The sequence below is a fragment of the Nematolebias whitei genome, chromosome 19 (genome assembly GCF_014905685.2).
Source record: "Nematolebias whitei isolate Nwh7 chromosome 19, NemWhi1, whole genome shotgun sequence".
NCBI classification, from domain to species: domain Eukaryota; kingdom Metazoa; phylum Chordata; class Actinopteri; order Cyprinodontiformes; family Rivulidae; genus Nematolebias; species Nematolebias whitei.
The window spans coordinates 25,252,418-25,268,984 of NC_056516.1; the positions used below are offsets into that span (position 1 = coordinate 25,252,418).

The following is a 16,567-nucleotide window of genomic DNA, read 5'->3' on the forward strand; positions in this document are numbered from 1 at the left end:
CCACCCATCCATCTATCCATCCATCCACCCATCCATCTATCTATCTATCCAGCCATCCATCTATCCATCCATCCACCCATCCATCTATCTATCCAGCCATCCATCCAGCCATCCATCCATCCATCCATCCATCCATCCATCCATCCATCCATCCATCCATCAATCCACCCATTTTCACCTCTTTTTGGGATTATGTCTCGACCTGTTTTAGAACAGGAAGAGGATAGAGGATCTACTATTTAAAAAAGGAGAAGACAATAATCCAGAGACTTGGAAACAAGAGTTCACTTGAGACTCATTACTGTGATTCTTTGTCCACACGCCACCCCCCGTCTCTTGAATTTAAACTACTTAGTTGGGACTAAAACCAGTAAAGATGTTAAGTTTCAGATACTAAAAATCTTTGGTTTGAGTAACTGAACTATTCATTGTAAATGTTCATATTTTACAGCTCACTTTCATCTCAGAATGTCAGGATACATGTTTTTTGTGGGATTATTTGAGGTATTTTCTGTTTTATCATTTAGGATTATTTACTAGTTATCATTTAGGATTATTTACTATTTGGCATTCTTGTGTGATGTTATTTCCTGTTCAGCTTGAAGCTTTTGTCTACTAATTAAAGTATTTTTTTAAAATATGTCTAAGATGCTTATCAAATATAAAAAAAAACACATTTGAGGTATGTTCACAATTTGTTTTTTGGAGCTCACATTGGATAGATCCATCATAAACAAACCCAAACATTACCAGCTTTGCAGAAAACAAAGAAGCATTGCTTTATAGTCTGGTTTCTGGGTCATAAAATTTAATTTTCTCAATCCTTGACTGATCCAAGCTTGTTTCGCAATCAGTGCTTTTATCTGTCAGTATTTTTTGTACATTTAAAGTATTTTTGCTCTGTTGACAGTTGAATCTGGATCACATACTGCATCATGTGTAACTTGGATGTAAACTGGGTGTAAATAATCAACACATTTGCACTTAAACGCCCACAAGTCCCTGTTTAAATACCTCAGCTGCTGCTGCATGACAGGGAATGACAGGCTCGAAGGATCCCCTAACACACACACACATGCGCACACACACAGAACTCAAAGCTTCATGCGACTGCAGCATCAGCATTTGGGGCTTTGTGTGGCACAATGGGAGCGCTTGTTTTCCCTAACACCACGAGCCCATGTGACGAAAGTTCACTATGAGAGAATAAGAGAGAGACAGAGACATCCAGACATTTGTTTGTGTCACATTGGAGACTTGCATGCATGTGGACGGACAGACCCCATAAAACTGGACGCACATTCAGTGCCAAGCTTGTCATTCAGTCATTCAACCACTTTTTTGATGGTGCTCTGAGATTCTGATCTTGAAGAAAAAAATCAAAAGTTTCTGTCGTGTTAATGTGATAAATTCGAGACGAGTACACACAAGCAGTGATGGGTTTTGTTATCCAAGAAGTAAAAGTACGAAGGATTTGGGAAAAAAGTTGGTAGTGTCAAAGAAAGTCCACACCAAGAAAATTCACCATCAGCCCAAAAATAAAAACACATAAAACAGCAAATACTGTTAAACAAAATCACAAAAAGCAACGGTAAAACAAACAAATCAAAACTTTGCACCTTTTCAGCAAAGTTTGCACGCGTCAAAGAAGTTCAACCAACCTTTCTACTGTTTTACCTTTTCCACTAAAACACACAGTTCAACTAACACCACTTCAGAACTGCACACCAAGCTAAGCTCTATTCAAATCAAAGGGAAAAGTTGAAAATGAAACCCACGTGCATGCATCTGTAATCACCAGTGAGCGAGCCTGTTTGTGTGCGTTTGAGTCTGAGCTGAGATTTTACTCCGCAGAGCAGCACGGCTAGTTTAAGAGCGAGCGAGCCTGTCGAACCAGAGAGAGAACACGGAGTCAGGCGGCAGGTTTCCACCTTTAGTCCACTCAGCACAAACATCCATACGTGTTTCTTTTTACATCGGGACAACCCACTGCTGATGATCAGCCATAGCTGTTTGTCAGGAAGGAAACACCAGTCGCACTCCTTGTATAAACGGCAGCTTCCTTCACTTTAAAATGCTTGAAATATAAAGTATCAGATCCGTCCTTACCCATATGGCCGCTGGATGAACGCTGGGTGAATCTGGGGAACACCAAAGGCAAAACCTGCAGAGCAAACATCAGAAAATTCATTAAAGAAATGCTTATCACCCGCTTCACGCCAGTGGTATATAGTTTACATTTTTGTAGAGGGTATACTGTGCTTAGAAACCAAAGTACCCCAGTTAGTACAATGTAACCGTCAATTTATTTAGATTTTTAAGGGTACTGAACATTTCCAAATTTCTCTGATGCTTATATTTCAATAAATGTACAACAAATTTTGTACAACAGTTGGCTTTGTATTAAAAACGTTATAGAATTTATTAAACAGTATCAAAGCAGAACATGTTCAAGTATTAAGTAGTAAGTACAGAAGTATTAATTATACAATAATTAACTTGATAATGTATGTATGTATGTATCCTTCATTTAACCAGGAAAAATAACTCCTTGAGATTAAAAACCTCTTTTCCAAGAGTGACCTGGCCAAGACAGCAGCATAAAACATACAACAAATCCAAAATACTAAACCAAATACACAAAATACATATCCAGGAGAAATCACATAATTACACATTAGGGCAGTTACTAGTTAGATAAGTGAATGTAATAAACAAGCACTGCATCATACAGATAGATTGTTACAGAAACATTTAACTGCTGTTTAACGTATCAATGACATGTGCCTAATGATATGTCATGTATCGTTAGGCATTTTTAAGTGGGTATACTGAAATTCTTAAGCTTTTCTAGTGGGTATATGCTGTATACCTGCGTTATGCATAGACTACACCACTGCTATGAGTTACAGCCGTTTCGGTCAAACTTTGTCATTCAGCATGATTGTAAGACATGAAAGCACTCAGAAAATATGTTATGAATTACTTTCAACTACTGCTACACAAATTTTAGTGCAATATGTGGAAAACTGACTTATAGCCATTTTGGGGTTGGCTAGATTAGCTGTGGCTATCGCCTTAAATCATTTAGACTCTAAATGTTAACGAGTTTTAGACACGCAGCAAATGGTAATTTTCCAAAAGTTTCTTTAAAATCCATTAAGAGATTTTGTTTCTAAATGACAGATGCAAATTGGCTTCAAATAGTTTGTGCCAAAGTTATAAGCAAAAATATTGTGCAGTGTGCTCCAAGTATGTGTTGGGGATCATACTCAGCCACTACCAAGCTCAGTGTCTGTAAAACTAGTTGAATTATAGGTATTTTGTGTGTGTGTTTCCCAAAGCCCATTGCTTGTGGAGGCCATTTTGAATCATGTTGACTCCAAAAGTTAAAGAGGTAGATGTTCATTCAGTGATTACTTTCCAACCGTCAAATCCATCCAGATGTATATTTTGCTAAAAATCAGAGTTGAGTTCAATAGTTTATGGCAAAGTTTAAAAATAAGTCTTGTGTAAAAGCTTTACATATGAGATGCTCAGCCACCACACCAAGTTCTAGCTCAATGTTTGAAAAACTGGCTGCAATGGAGCCTTTTTTGTGGAATTTTCCATTTTTTACTCAATCTGAGTATTTGTGATGACTTCTGGAACAAAACTGGATAAATCTGGGAAACAAAGAGGCCCTGAGATTACCTGGCTGCATCATGCGAGGCTTGGCGCCCAGGTAGGCCAGGTTGACGTTAGCCTTCCTGCCATCGATGATTGGGTTGGGGTCTTTGCAGGCCCGGTCTGCAGCAGAGCGGTCCGCCATCGTGACCTGAGGACAGCAGCAAACAGAGGACACAAGGAGGACACAGATGTCTAACAGCAATTGAGATTGAAATTCTGCTGCAGCAAAAAAACAAATAAAAATGATCTACGTGTACCATAAAACTGCGAGAAAACAGAAATATCTGGCAGGAAAGACAATTATCACTGTCACATGATGAAACTGGATCATTACAACATGATGATCTCAGAAACTAAAAACACATCTGGAAAAACAAGATTTAATACTCAAGTTCCAAAACAAACAAACCCAAATTCCTGACATCATTTTATTAATTGGCACGAGTGTACTAGAAATTTTCAGAAAATTTAGATTTTGATGTGGAAAGAGCAACAAAGAACGTGAGCGATCAAACTCCTGTTGAGCAAAGATGTCTGGTTTTTGACTTGAGTTAATGTCTTGATTAAAATTGGTCCTTGGTTAAACCAAGTTTTTAAATTGGGCCCCCTTTTGTAACTGAGTTTGACACCCTAACTTGTCTAAGAACAAATATGTACATTTGTATTCTGATTTACGAGAAATAGTCCAGAGTTTAAGCTTTTTTGTTGATTTCTTTTTCTCAGAACAAATGTATTCTTTAAAGAAAGCATGAGCCAACACAAACTGTATAAATGGTGATGTGAGGATAAAAAATGGTAACTGTAGGCTGAAATGTTGGTTTAAATTAGCCCTATGCCTCATAAATCTGTAACCGTCACAGAAAACATATTTATAATATTTATGGTCATAATGTTACTTTTATGACGCCTCCAGACTTTTGCGCGTCGGGTTTTTATTTTTTATTTCAGCTCCAAATGGTTTCAGTGACAAGTTAGAGCAGGTTCTACTGTGAGAAGCAGCAGCTGATGAAGTCATGGCTTTTTAATTATCATCTAACGTGCTCTTTATTATCACGTCATGAGGTTTCCTCATACAGCTGTTGGAGAGGGCGCAGAGTAAAGCGTGCCCGGGCGCGTAAAAGTGCGCAACAAGGCTGTAGATTGCGACAGGAGCCGCGCAGTGACAAAAATAAACAGCTTATCAAAACATAAACAACCCCTGACCCGAGTCAGATGAGTCAGTCTGGGTTGGGAAAGATACTTACAAATCCATAACCTCTGGACTTGCCGGTCTGCCTGTCGGTAATAACCACCGCTTCTTCAATCTCCCCAAAAACCTCGAAATATTTCCTGAGACTGGAGTCCGTGGTGTGGTAGGGAAGACCCCCCACAAAGATCTTCGTGTAGGTCGTGTCCTTCTGCGTGGTGTGCATTGTTAGTGCAAAACACAATGAAATGAACTGTAAAATAGAGATAAAGTGCAAAAGTCTCCTTATCGGCGCTTCTTTGGGTCAAAAAACGAGTTTTATTATTCTTAATATTGGAGGTAGATTGATCTCCCGACAGTTAAGAAGCCAGAAACAAGGAGCGGACTGTCCCAAAGTTTCAACCATCAGGTGCTCCCAGCTCCTCTTCGGGTAACTCTGCTGTTCAACTCAGCAGGTTCTGGATCCATTTCTAAAAAAAAAAAAAAAAAAGGGTGCCTGTAACTCCACCCAGCGGTTCTCCGCCCACAGGAGCACAAACAGCTGGGAAGCTACACTGCCTGCTGGATTCATCATCCGGTGATTTACATTTAAGATAAAAAGTTGTTTTCTTTGTCCTCTTTTCTTAAGGGATTAAATAAAGGTTAGGTTTTAATTGATTTTATGTTGCAGCGCGCGCAGACAGCATCTCTCAGTCCTTCTTGAATAGTTTTTTTTTCTTCCTGTTTTTGGTTTTTCATCAACACTGTTCAACTATACTTCATAAGAAATGTGTCATCGTTTCATTTAATAAACTGCTCGTTCAGAAGAGAACTGCTGAGACTTTAGCTTTTTCTAACTTTTGTACTTTTCACAATTTCATTTGCAAATACAATAAACTCTTTCTGAAACTATTATTTTTTATTTTCTCATTTGTAGCTTTTAGCTGCAGTTCTGTTGGCATTTTTGCTTATAGTTGGCCTTTTGCAACTCAGTTTCCAGCCTTTAGTCTTGTGATACTATCAACCAGCCATTTTTTTTAACTTTGTTAGCCATTTGCTATTTTTAACTAGCCTCTTGATACTTTTAGCTACTTTTGTATAGCCTTAGAATACTTCTGGCTAACTTTTTGAATACTTTAGCTCAAACCTTTAGAAATGTTTTTCTAAACTTTTGCTACTTTTTGCAAAGCTTTTGATACTTTTATATAGCTTTTTGACGATTTTAGTTAGCTTTTGATCATTTGAGCTACTTTTTGTTGCTTTATGTTAATAATTAGCTATCAGCTTTTAGATACCATTCTGGTACTTTTAACTTTTAGCATAATACATTTAGCCCATACCAAACTTTTTACTTTTAGCTTGTGTTCTGCTTCTTTTAGCTTTAACAGCTCAGTTTCAGCTTCTCAAGTTAAGTACAGCGATCATTCAGCCCTATTGTATATTCAGTTAAAAATGTCCAGTTTATTTCTCTCAAACTTCTGAGTTGTATTCTGTTTGTGCTATTTATTTATTTACATTTAGTTAATGAGAAGTTGAGTTACCGCTGGAAGAATCAACAAGTGAGTCATCGTACGCCGACCATCAGACACCTGGATCTCCCAGTTTCCTCCTGAACATCCAGGACTCAGCCTCAGTAATGTGAGACCGAACCCTGAAGTTCATTATTTATGACAGATGCTGATCTTGGCCTCCAGCAGGCTGGCACATTTAGATCAGGTTGTATCAACAGATACATGAGATCACTCTATTTCAGATCCTTTATTCAGGTGAAGGTCTTCAAAACCTCTTCCAAGAGAAGCCTGCAGGCTGAATGATGTTTTCATTTTATTTACGTAAAAGTTTAAATACAAGGTAGTCATCAAGCAGGAACATGACAGGAGCTCAAAGTCAGCTGCTCCTAAAAAAAAAAAAAAAAAAACCTTTAATGTCCGGAGACAATTTTGAAAAAAGAGGAAACTTGAATCAAGCTTCTCCAGCTTAATAATGGGGGCTTGATAAAGTTTTGTTCCTCGTGTATCTGTTCATGCTCGGCATGCAGGCTAATCTTAATCGGCTATTTTTGAAACAACATGGAGACCCTTTTGAAAACCTAATTTATTCTTCATTTGCCACAATATTAATTTAAAAAATAACTTTATATAGAGAAAAGTGGCAAAGACCCATTATTTATAAGTTTGTGTGGCAGCTTTTTCGCTTGGAGAGGATGCAGAGCTGCATAGGTAAAAGATAAAAGCTTCAAAGAATCCACAGCTGAAGCACGCCTGCAAATCTTCCTTATGCAGAAAATTTACAAAAGCTGAACACTAAAGTCTAACATCCGATATCCTCCTGATTTTAGCCGTTTTCCTTTAAATTTGTCATTTGGAGATAAAAACAAACACAACTAAACAGTAGGTTTACACAAACATGGAACAGTTTTTTTTATGCACATTGTTTATCACAGTTTCTGTCTCCCAACACTTCATAGCTTATCTTCCATTGTTGCACACAGAGCAGCAAAGCAGCTGCAACTCACTGAAATAATGCCATCTTGTGTCCGATACAACTGCTGCTCTCCCACGCAGAGTTAGACACAACATTAGATTGTTTTAGAGAATAAAGCAGTTAAAGCAGACTTAGTTTGGTTTGTTGGCAAACACTAAAACGTTCAGATTTCAGGGTAAAAATATATATTTTTGTGTTTTCTGCTGAGTAGTTTGATAATCCCGGGCCAGAGTCTCTCCTGCTAACAGTCTAATTTCCACTGCAGGTTTTTCTCGGGACGATGTGTAAAAATTCTGGCTCGTGCAAAAAGAAATATTTTGGCTTCCTCCTCTTCCTTGACTCCCTCGTGAAGTGCTAATTCATGGCTCATTTATGGAGGAAACTAATGTTTCCTCCTCCTGTGGGTGCTGAAAGCTAGAATCACTCTCCAGCTCTTTTGAGTTTGGGAGGAATTCACCTGCCTTCAGTTCCTCCACATGGGTCACCTCCTCTTTCTCCTCCACGCCACCATCCTCTCTACCTTGCTCATTATCTCCTCCCTCATTTAACCGTCCCCTCCTCGTCTCCTCCCTGCCGTCACCTCCGGCCTCTCTGACCCTCTCTCCTCCCTCTGCGTCCTCGCGGGGAATCTGAAGTGGAGAAGCCGGGGTCACGCCAAGACTGGGAGGTGATTGTAGTGACTCCACGGGGGTGAGGGAGGCGTCTATATCCTCCTCGAGGCTGGAGATGGGAGCGAGCCCACGGACGCGAGCAGACCTGGTCCTTAAACGTCTCGTACGCTCATCTTCCTTTAACTGAAAGAGGGAAGGAACAGTGTGGGATTGTGAGTGGAGAAAAAAAAGGTGGTGGAGGAAATGATCACAGTTTACCTTACGTCTCTCCTCAACCAGCCTCATCTTCTCATCAAACTCCTCTCTGCTGTGAAGACTTTCAGCCTTTTGGGCCTTAAGAGACTCCAGTCTGGCAGGAGGTCTTCGCATGTTACCTCCGTTATCATCCAACTATTATAAACAAAAATTATATAAGCTCAGCAGAAAAACATGTTTTTTACCCACATCATTTATTTCAGGGGTCTGCAAACTTTATGATCAAAAGAGCCATTTCTGCTCCTTCACTCATTAAATAAAATGTCCATGGAGCTGCAAAACCTGCTAAAACTGTGATTATCAACTGGTGGCCCACGGGCCACTTGGAGGGGGCTTTTACAGCCAGTAGGTGTGATATTATGAAACTAAAATATTAAATTATTATTAATATTTATTGATATTTTTATATTTAGGGCAAAAGAAAAGACTGGATTTATGTAAAGAAGAAAAAAATATATAATTTTTTACTAATTTTATAAAAATTCAAACACAACTGTGCAAGTTTATGTGAGTTATCTTTGCAATTGTGGAAACAATTCATAAAGTATCATATTATGACGTAATAAAGCATAAAGTAAAAAATTAAGCCAGTTTGTTGGATACATAATTGAATTTTAAATTGAAAATAAATACTTCCATTTACTTTTTTTTAAATTCTTTAATTTATATTGTTATCAAGTTGAATCACCATATTTCTTCTCAGCAACTTGCCTTAAAGGTATCCCCCTCAAAAAGTTGGTGGATTTGAGAAAAAGATCACACCATAAGACTGGAAGTGAGCTAACAGAAGTGGCTAACAAACTACTAGCATGATGTAGCCAACAGGTTTTACTCCTTGTGTTAGTATTATTCACATGTTGGCGAAATAAATGAGCAGAAAACTGCTAAAACTAGACATCTCTTGTTGTTTGTACAACCAGTAAACTTCAGTTTTGTGTTAATTTTAATCAAAGCTTGGAGCTGCTGCAGAGGGACCAAAGAGTGGCTCCAGAGCCGCAGGTTGCAGACCCCAGGTCTAAACCAGTGGAATCTGAAACTAAAGGTCTGAGGCTAAATGTTTTGTTGGGCTTCAGTTATTGACCCCAAAGAATCATACAGAACCTCCTCGAATCATACAGTAAAGGATCGTGTGGTTCTGTCGTGTGATCTGGGATGTTCTACACGTAGCGCCTCACACAGGACTGTGCAAAAATTTAAAACCACCCCAAGATGAGAGGATCTGTGTTCTGTTTGTGTTTTCTCTGTCCTCCTTCAGCGTTTCTTCCCTCGTGCTGCCAGCTCCGATCTCACCTGTCCTCCATCCCAATCACTCCAGGTGTTCACCATTGAGCCTCGTTAGTGTCCTTCATAAGTTCTGTCTCGATTTGTTTCTTCCCGCTCCGTGGATTGTCCTCCCACATGTGTCCTTGTTCACACGCTGCTGGTTATTTCTTGTAAGTTTTGCTGCCACATCAGTCGTTTTTCTTGTTAATAAATTAAATTCTTCTTTCTTTGATCCTTGAGTCCTCCGTGTCTGTCTGCACTCTGGTTCAACTCCAGAACCACAGTTCATGATACAAGAAGCCAGGCTTTCTTGTAATGTCTAAAAAAATGATCTTAATTCATAGTTCTCCAGGCGTTTAAAAGACCTTTCAATGTTTCTCTTTAGATTTGGATCATTTTCACTCTTTCTCAATTGGGGATCTGACTATTTGGGAAGAAAAATGTTTTTGTCTATTACTTGATAACGAGTTAATTAAGTTATTCAACCATAAAAATGTCTCCTTAATCTGAAGGATGAAGCAATCGTGTGTCACTTAGCAAAAAACTTGAGGCTTGTTCCCTGTTTCTTAAAGATGTGACTTACTGAAGTTTATCAAGGCTTCATGTGTCTGTTTCTGTCCAACACTTGCTTTATTTCACACACTTTTTATAGGTTCAAACTGCATAAAAAACTGGGGGTGGTTTAAAATGTCTGAACATAAATGTTTGTGTCCATTTCCTAAATCCTAAAATAATTCTCAAAATGGAAACATTCGGGTTAAATACAAGGAAAAACTTTGTCTTATAGGTGCAGCGGATCCTATTTGTACCTTACACATTTTGTTTGTGACTCTCAAATCAACTTCGAATTAAATAGGAACAGCTTTGGTGTTTTAGTCACAAAATGGGAAGAAAGATTAAAGTAAAGGAAGCAGCGAAGGTATACAAAACACTGACAGAAAAGTTGACGGTGAAGGTAAAACAGGTTGAACGCAGTCTATGTTTAACTGCATGAACTAAAACAAATGAACACAATTAAAGATAATTAAAAGACTTTTCATCTTAATCTAATGATTGATGATGACTGCAATCAGACAAAATGAAATTCCACCTTTTAGTAGATAATAGTGTAATTAGTATGAATAATGAGGCCCTCACCATGATGCTGTAGGCGGCCCCGCTGCCTCTCTCTCTGCTCTGTCCCACCGGGATGATGCCCTGACTCAGCAGCTCCTCCAGGATCTCGCTGGACTTCAGCCGCCCCTGTACTAGATCATCCTCCTGCAGCAAACCTGGAGCAGCAGCTGAACAAAATAAAATAAAAGTTTAAAAAGTCATTATTTCTCTGTGTGTGTGATGTGACAAAAATCTCATGGATTCAGGAGTTTAAACTCACCGTCTTGGGTAACCCGCTCCGCCTCGCTGTCAATGACGCTCTCAGATGTTAGAGGAGGGAGTTTGTCGGGCACCGCCACAGGTAACATCGGGACGTTTCCGTTCTCCATCACCACACCGCTGTCTGTGGTGCCCTTTGACACAGCAGAGTCGCCACGGCAACCGAGTTTACTACCTGTCTCATCCTGGAGCACAAAAACACAGCAGGAGACATTATTAATATTTATGAATGTTGCTTTAAACACGAAACTAATCATATTTAAGAAATGACACAGTTATAACAGTTAAACCACAAAACATAAAAACAAAACAATAAGCTTAACTTTTACAAGATGCTTTAAAGTTATGTAAAAGGCAACCGCTATAAGAAATATAATCTGTTTTCACAGATTATAATGGCAAACATTTATTCAAACTTGACTTGTTGTTTTCTGTTATTTGATACATGAACACCATTTAAGAGGAAGCTCCTGTTTTATTTCTTATTTGTATTTCACTTATCATACATAAAACTTAGAAAGATAAAACTGTTAAACTGAATAAAACTTTAAATTTTAATGAAATTAAAAGTCTCTTAGCTAAAGCAGGCTTACCAAAAACAAACAAATAAACAAATAATAATGTATACAAAAATTTACAATTTAAACTTAATCTAAAGCACAGCAGGAGAAAATGTTTCCTCCTTGTTTTGAGGGAGCAGTAAGGTCTCTTTTGTGTCACAAAATTTACGGTGTACATATTTTTGCACAACACCAGTCAAACATTACTTAGCCGTGATTAGCGGGCACGAAACAATAAGAACCTCTTTTCACTCGACGATAACGCCTGAAAATGACGCCTATTTCATCTTTAAAGTTTTGATAAAATTAAAAGTGTCAACAACAAAAAAACGAATTAAATCAACCTGGTCTCCGTTCCCCTTCGTCAGCGGGTGGACCGCAGTTGAGGAACTTCCGCATCCCATCTTCACCTCAAAGGTAAAACAAAAATAAATTCCAGGTGTATTTACACCTCGTCCGGTGGCTTTTTATCCCCGTTTATATGATGACTTGTGTCGTGTTAAATTCCTCCACTCGGATCCAGCTGGCTGGTCTCCACCGGCTGCGTTGCTAGGGCCCGTTGCTACAACAAATCTGACCTGTTTGACCCCCGCGACCAAACAGAACAAAACACTGGGTCAGACCTCTGACACAACACTGCTTTTATACATACATACATATAACTAGAGACTAATAACAATTAATAACAGAAAAAACTATTAAAATGCCACTTCCGTTCAGCTATAAATGCCCTTTCTTCAGTTTAGCATATAAATATTTTTCAAGTTTATTAGCTTTATACAGTATTAGCATTTCTTAATTGTAGCATAACTTTATATTAGCATTTTTTAATTTAGCTTATTATCTTTATATTAGCGTTTCTTAAGTTTAGCAGCTTTATTTAAGCATTTTTTTAGTTTAGCATTTTACCTTTTTATTACCATTTCTTAAATTTGAGCATATTAGTTTTATTTTAGCATTTCTCAAGTGTAGCATAATAACATTATATTAGCCTATTTTTAATTAGCATATAAATTACAATTTCTTCAATTTAGCACATTAACATTTCGTTTACCTTATTAGCTTTAGCAGCATTTCTCAAGTTTAGCATTTTCCTTTTTGTTAGCATTTCTCAAGTTAAGAATATTAACTTTATATTAGCATTTCTTAAGTTTAGCATACGCTTTATTTAAGCATTTCTTAGTTTAGCATTTTACTTTTTGTTAGCATTTCTCAAGTTAAGAATATTAACTTTATATTAGCATTTCTTAAGTTTAGCATACGCTTTATTTAAGCATTTCTTAGTTTAGCATTTTACCCTACCATTCCTTAATTTTAGCATATTAGTTTTATTTTAGCATTTCTTAAGTCTAGCCTATTAGTTTTATATTGGGATTTTTTTGTTTGGCATATTAACATTACCATTTCTTATAAATAGCATATTAGCATTTCTTAAGTTTAGCATTTTACTTTTTTATTAGTATTTCTTAAGGGGAGTGGTGGAACAGAGGTTAGAGAAGGCCTGTGATCGGAAGGTCGCTGGTTCAACTTCCTGGACAGACAAAATCAAAATGTGGGCGGTAGGTGAAGCACCCACACCTGCCTCCACCCTCATTTGCCCCATTTTGAGCCCTTGAGACCCCCACCATCTTCTCCCCCGGGTGTCCTAGATAGCAGCTCTCTGCTCCACACAGAGGGCTGTGGTAGCTCAGTGGTCTGTGGTTGTGTCAGGAAGGGCATCCGGCGTAAAAACAGTTGCCAAGTTTTTGTGCGAGTTGTTCGCTGTGGCGACCCCTGAAGAAGGAAGCAGCCAAAGAAGAAAACTGAAAGCTAAACAGCCATCTTTAAATACCTTTAAAAAGCTGGGAATGTGTCTGCAGAGGAAATATTAATTTCCTTACTCGAAATGTTTAAGAAAAACTTTTTGTTTCATATTCTCATAATTATAAAGTTTCTGGTCAAAGTCACTTCACTGAAACCATCAAATTCTCTCAGACATTAATTTCTTGCAGGTATTTTATTAAATGCACCACATGGATAGGACCCCAGGTGGGATCAGACCAACAGTTTACTGCAGGTAGGTCTGAGTGCCTCCCTTCACCGGAGGGAACATGGGCTTGTTAGCCAGAACCACAGCTCTGTTGAAAGCAGGCAGGGAACTCTGATGAAGGTTCTGGCAGCTCTGTGTCACCTCCAGGTGCTGAGCCTTCTTGACCAGTTTGTCCTCCAGACTCGCCAGGCGTCTGTGTGTGCGCTCCACTTCCTGCCTGAGTGATGATGACCAGGGGGTCATTCAGAGAGAAACACCTACAGCTGATTATGAGCAGATATTATCTGAGTGGACAGACTTACTGAGAGCAGCTCAGCATCGAGCGCAAACCTGCTAAAAGGTTTGCTAGGTCTTGTTTCTGCTGTGTGAGGCTGATGTGAGGCTGAAATAGGAACGACAACAGAATTCAAAGCATGCCTACAGATGTGATTTATGAATAGGTGTGGTTCTTACCTGGCCCAGGCAGAGATCACGTCTCAGGCTGAGGATGTCCAAGCGGTGCGTGGTCTGATGCAGCTTGCACTCACAGTTTCTAATCTGACTTTCCAGTTTCTGCACATGTTTTGTCAGATCAGCAATCTCCTTGATGATCTTAAAATTGAAGAAGACCAGGAAAACCAATAAAATAATCAAGCTTCAGTGAAAGCTGGACGGTGTGAAAGGTTGATCCCCAGCCCACTGACCCAGTGCTTCTCCCACGTCAGCATTTCCTTGACTTTGTTCAGCTGATGGATTTTCCTCCTGAGTGAGTACTCGGTGCTCCGCCGCTGGTGCTCTTGGGAATTTTTGATCTGTAGTGGTCATAAGAATAGAAGAGTCAAGCGTGCACAAATCAGACACTTGGAAAAAAAACAAAAAATCTGAATATCCAAGACAGAAAAAACAAATATTAAAAGATGCTGCCTTACCTTGGCCAGAGAGAACTGCAGGATGCCTCTGAAGGACATAGAGTCCAAAAGGAGATTATCAGCCTTCAGCTTCAGGTTTTTACTGTGAGATTTGTCATGGCTCGCATGGTTGAGTTTGTAATGAGCAGCAGGCAGCTGGGAGCAGGAGGTGCTGACCTCACAGGTGATGCATCTGTTGAGGAGCTTCATGGCATTGCCCTTGTCCTGCAAATCGTCCTGCAGCTGAGCGCGGATCTCCTTCAAAGAGCTGAGACGAGAGGAAGGAGGGATGCATCAGAATCAGTTTATTATTGCCATGTCAATGAACGAGGTTCACAAACTAGGAATTTGCTTCGACATAAGGTGCGAATAGTAATAAAGTAAAATAAAGTAAAAATGAAAACATTACATAAGACATAAGACCTGTGTACACCCACAAATAAAGTATCTATCAACATCTCATTAATTCCCACAGTCGAGTGAGAGTTTTTTAATGAATGTGACTTTTCCAAGTAACAATCAGACCTGAGATTCCCAAGCAGGACACTGATCTGATTCTGCAGCAGATCTGTGCTCTCTTTAGTCAGCTGCTCCTCTTTCTTCAGCTCAGTGATGGCCTGGTCCTGTCTCAGACAGGCTGAGCTCAGCGTGCTGCCCATTTCCACGCAGTCGCTCAAGAGCTGACTGTAGAGATGCTTATCCTGGAGACAGCCTTCGACCACGTCTTTCACCTGAGAGAGAAACACGTTGAAGACATTTTCAGCAACAGTTTTCAGATTTATTCACACTCTATTAAGGATCATTTCGGTGTACCTGCTCCACTGCAGCGATTTCTAGGTCCACTTGGCTGATCCTCTGTGATATGTGGGCCTGCCACTGACCGACCTCCATGTGCCGAGAGGTGAGATGACTCATAGTGTTGCGGATGGCAGAAGGGATCTGCGAACAGCTAGCATTTCTTAATGTTCAAGCATTTATTTAATTATAATAAAAAGCACTGTCTGAACACTTACTTGTGAGATATCATTGCCCATGGTGTAGACAAATTCCTCCTGAAACTTCAGGATTTGACTCTGAAGCAGTGGCCTGCTGTGCAACAGACTTGTACTGTTGGACAGGGCAGGAAGGCATAGCTTTCCTCCTGACCTCAGCCGGTTTTCTTGTTTTACATAATTTTGCCTGACAAAGGGACAAAACGGTTAGGACAGAGTAAATTAATAAAAAATAATTTTGAATGGATTTGTTGAAGGTGTTCAATCTAAATACTGAGGAAATTTAAAAATAAACTCTGAAAACACACTTGTATATTGAGGCCAAGCATATATACATACATTTTGTTATTGTCGGTTCCAGTTAATTTTTTAGAAATTCCTGCAAGTATCAAGGTTTGTTTAGAAAAGCGGTGCTTGAGGTCAGATTCAGAGCAAAACCTGAAGATGTGGCATTAGCATCTGAAATTAGGAAACACAAAAGAACATAACACTCTCAAGCATTCTCTATGGATACAATGTTATTTATTTACAAACGTGAATACACCTTTTTTGTATTTATATAACCCATTTTGTCACAAAACCCCAGCCTAACTATGAATTATGAATAATGCTTTACTTTAAAATATATATATATAGTTAAACAGCATGGCATATCTATAAACAACACGTTTTCATAATCTGTTCGTGATCTTTAAAGTTAGAAGTCGAGTCAAATACTTAAATAAAATAGATAAAAAGTTAAATATAAAATACTTACAATGAAATAAAGGACACTGGCTTTTTTTACGCACGCCTTGCCACCACGTCCGGCCCGTGATGGTTCAATAAAAATCAAAATTCAAATATAAACAAACAAGTTAATTCAATACGGAAATTCCAATAGCGCGAAATTTATTTTGAAACTAGCTTCTACGTTTTTTGCGTCGCTTTTATTTTGAAAGCAAACGTTGTTTTGTTTTTAGCTTAGCTAGCTAGCTGTTAGCCACCTCGTATCTGCGCAGGCGCAACAAGAGCAAAGTTGGCCTGCTCTTGAGAAAATCGCGCAGAATTTTTCTTTTTTTACCAATTTTTGTCGAGTTTTATAAAGAAACTTTTTCTTTTTTTTTTCAAATAAATTTTAATAGCGACCAAACTGAATAATAAAGCTTTGAAATCAACCGTACTGCCATTCTTATTCGATTTTCTGTATTGGCTAGCTAGCTGTGCGTTGCTAACGCTAGCCACAGACGCTCAGTGCAAAAAAGTAAGTAGAACTTACTAGCTTCGTATTTGTAAAAT

At 38.8% G+C, this 16,567-nt stretch overlaps 3 protein-coding genes across 3 annotated transcripts in view; all 3 read right to left on the reverse strand.

Annotated features, from left to right (window-relative positions):
- rbm24a (RNA binding motif protein 24a) overlaps positions 1–5,292 on the reverse strand; it is a 10,313-nt gene extending 5,021 nt beyond the window's left edge. Inside the window, exons 1-3 of the mRNA XM_037693709.1 lie at positions 4,914–5,292; positions 3,694–3,817; positions 2,110–2,164 (exon numbers count right to left, since the gene is read on the reverse strand). Coding sequence (XP_037549637.1) covers positions 2,110–2,164; positions 3,694–3,817; positions 4,914–5,081 — 347 coding nt within the window. The 5' untranslated portion in view covers positions 5,082–5,292. The remainder of the gene's footprint in view (positions 1–2,109; positions 2,165–3,693; positions 3,818–4,913) is intronic.
- A 2,375-nt stretch (positions 5,293–7,667) lies between these two features.
- Positions 7,668–11,785, reverse strand: stmnd1 (stathmin domain containing 1). The gene is made up of 5 exons (XM_037693249.1): positions 11,726–11,785; positions 10,850–11,006; positions 10,585–10,730; positions 8,188–8,319; positions 7,668–8,112 (listed from the first exon to the last, which is right to left on the reverse strand). Exons 1-5 carry the CDS (start codon positions 11,783–11,785, stop codon positions 7,678–7,680), a joined length of 930 nt encoding a protein of 309 aa, XP_037549177.1. The 3' UTR covers positions 7,668–7,677.
- Positions 11,786–13,428: 1,643 nt separating this feature from the next.
- Positions 13,429–15,331, reverse strand: LOC119425441 (tektin-B1-like). The gene is made up of 8 exons (XM_037692969.1): positions 15,311–15,331; positions 15,111–15,236; positions 14,823–15,028; positions 14,319–14,565; positions 14,094–14,201; positions 13,864–14,001; positions 13,713–13,792; positions 13,429–13,627 (listed from the first exon to the last, which is right to left on the reverse strand). Exons 1-8 carry the CDS (start codon positions 15,329–15,331, stop codon positions 13,429–13,431), a joined length of 1,125 nt encoding a protein of 374 aa, XP_037548897.1.
- Positions 15,332–16,567: the final 1,236 nt, after the last annotated feature.

Excerpts from the sequence above, each read along its gene's own strand:
- stmnd1 (XM_037693249.1), bottom strand. The coding sequence starts at position 11,785 with ATGGGATGCGGAAGTTCCTCAACTGCGGTCCACCCGCTGACGAAGGGG. Across the intron at positions 10,731-10,849 it reads ATCTGAGAGCGTCATTGACA|CTGCTGCTCCAGGTTTGCTG; the intron begins GCGAGGCGGAGC and ends TATTTTGTTCAG. Across the intron at positions 8,113-8,187 it reads TGGTTGAGGAGAGACGTAAG|TTAAAGGAAGATGAGCGTAC; the intron begins GTAAACTGTGAT and ends TCCCTCTTTCAG.
- LOC119425441 (XM_037692969.1), bottom strand. The coding sequence starts at position 15,331 with ATGGGCAATGATATCTCACAA. Across the intron at positions 15,237-15,310 it reads TGGGCAATGATATCTCACAA|ATCCCTTCTGCCATCCGCAA; the intron begins GTAAGTGTTCAG and ends AGCTGTTCGCAG. Across the intron at positions 13,793-13,863 it reads GTGATCTCTGCCTGGGCCAG|CCTCACATCAGCCTCACACA; the intron begins GTAAGAACCACA and ends TTCCTATTTCAG.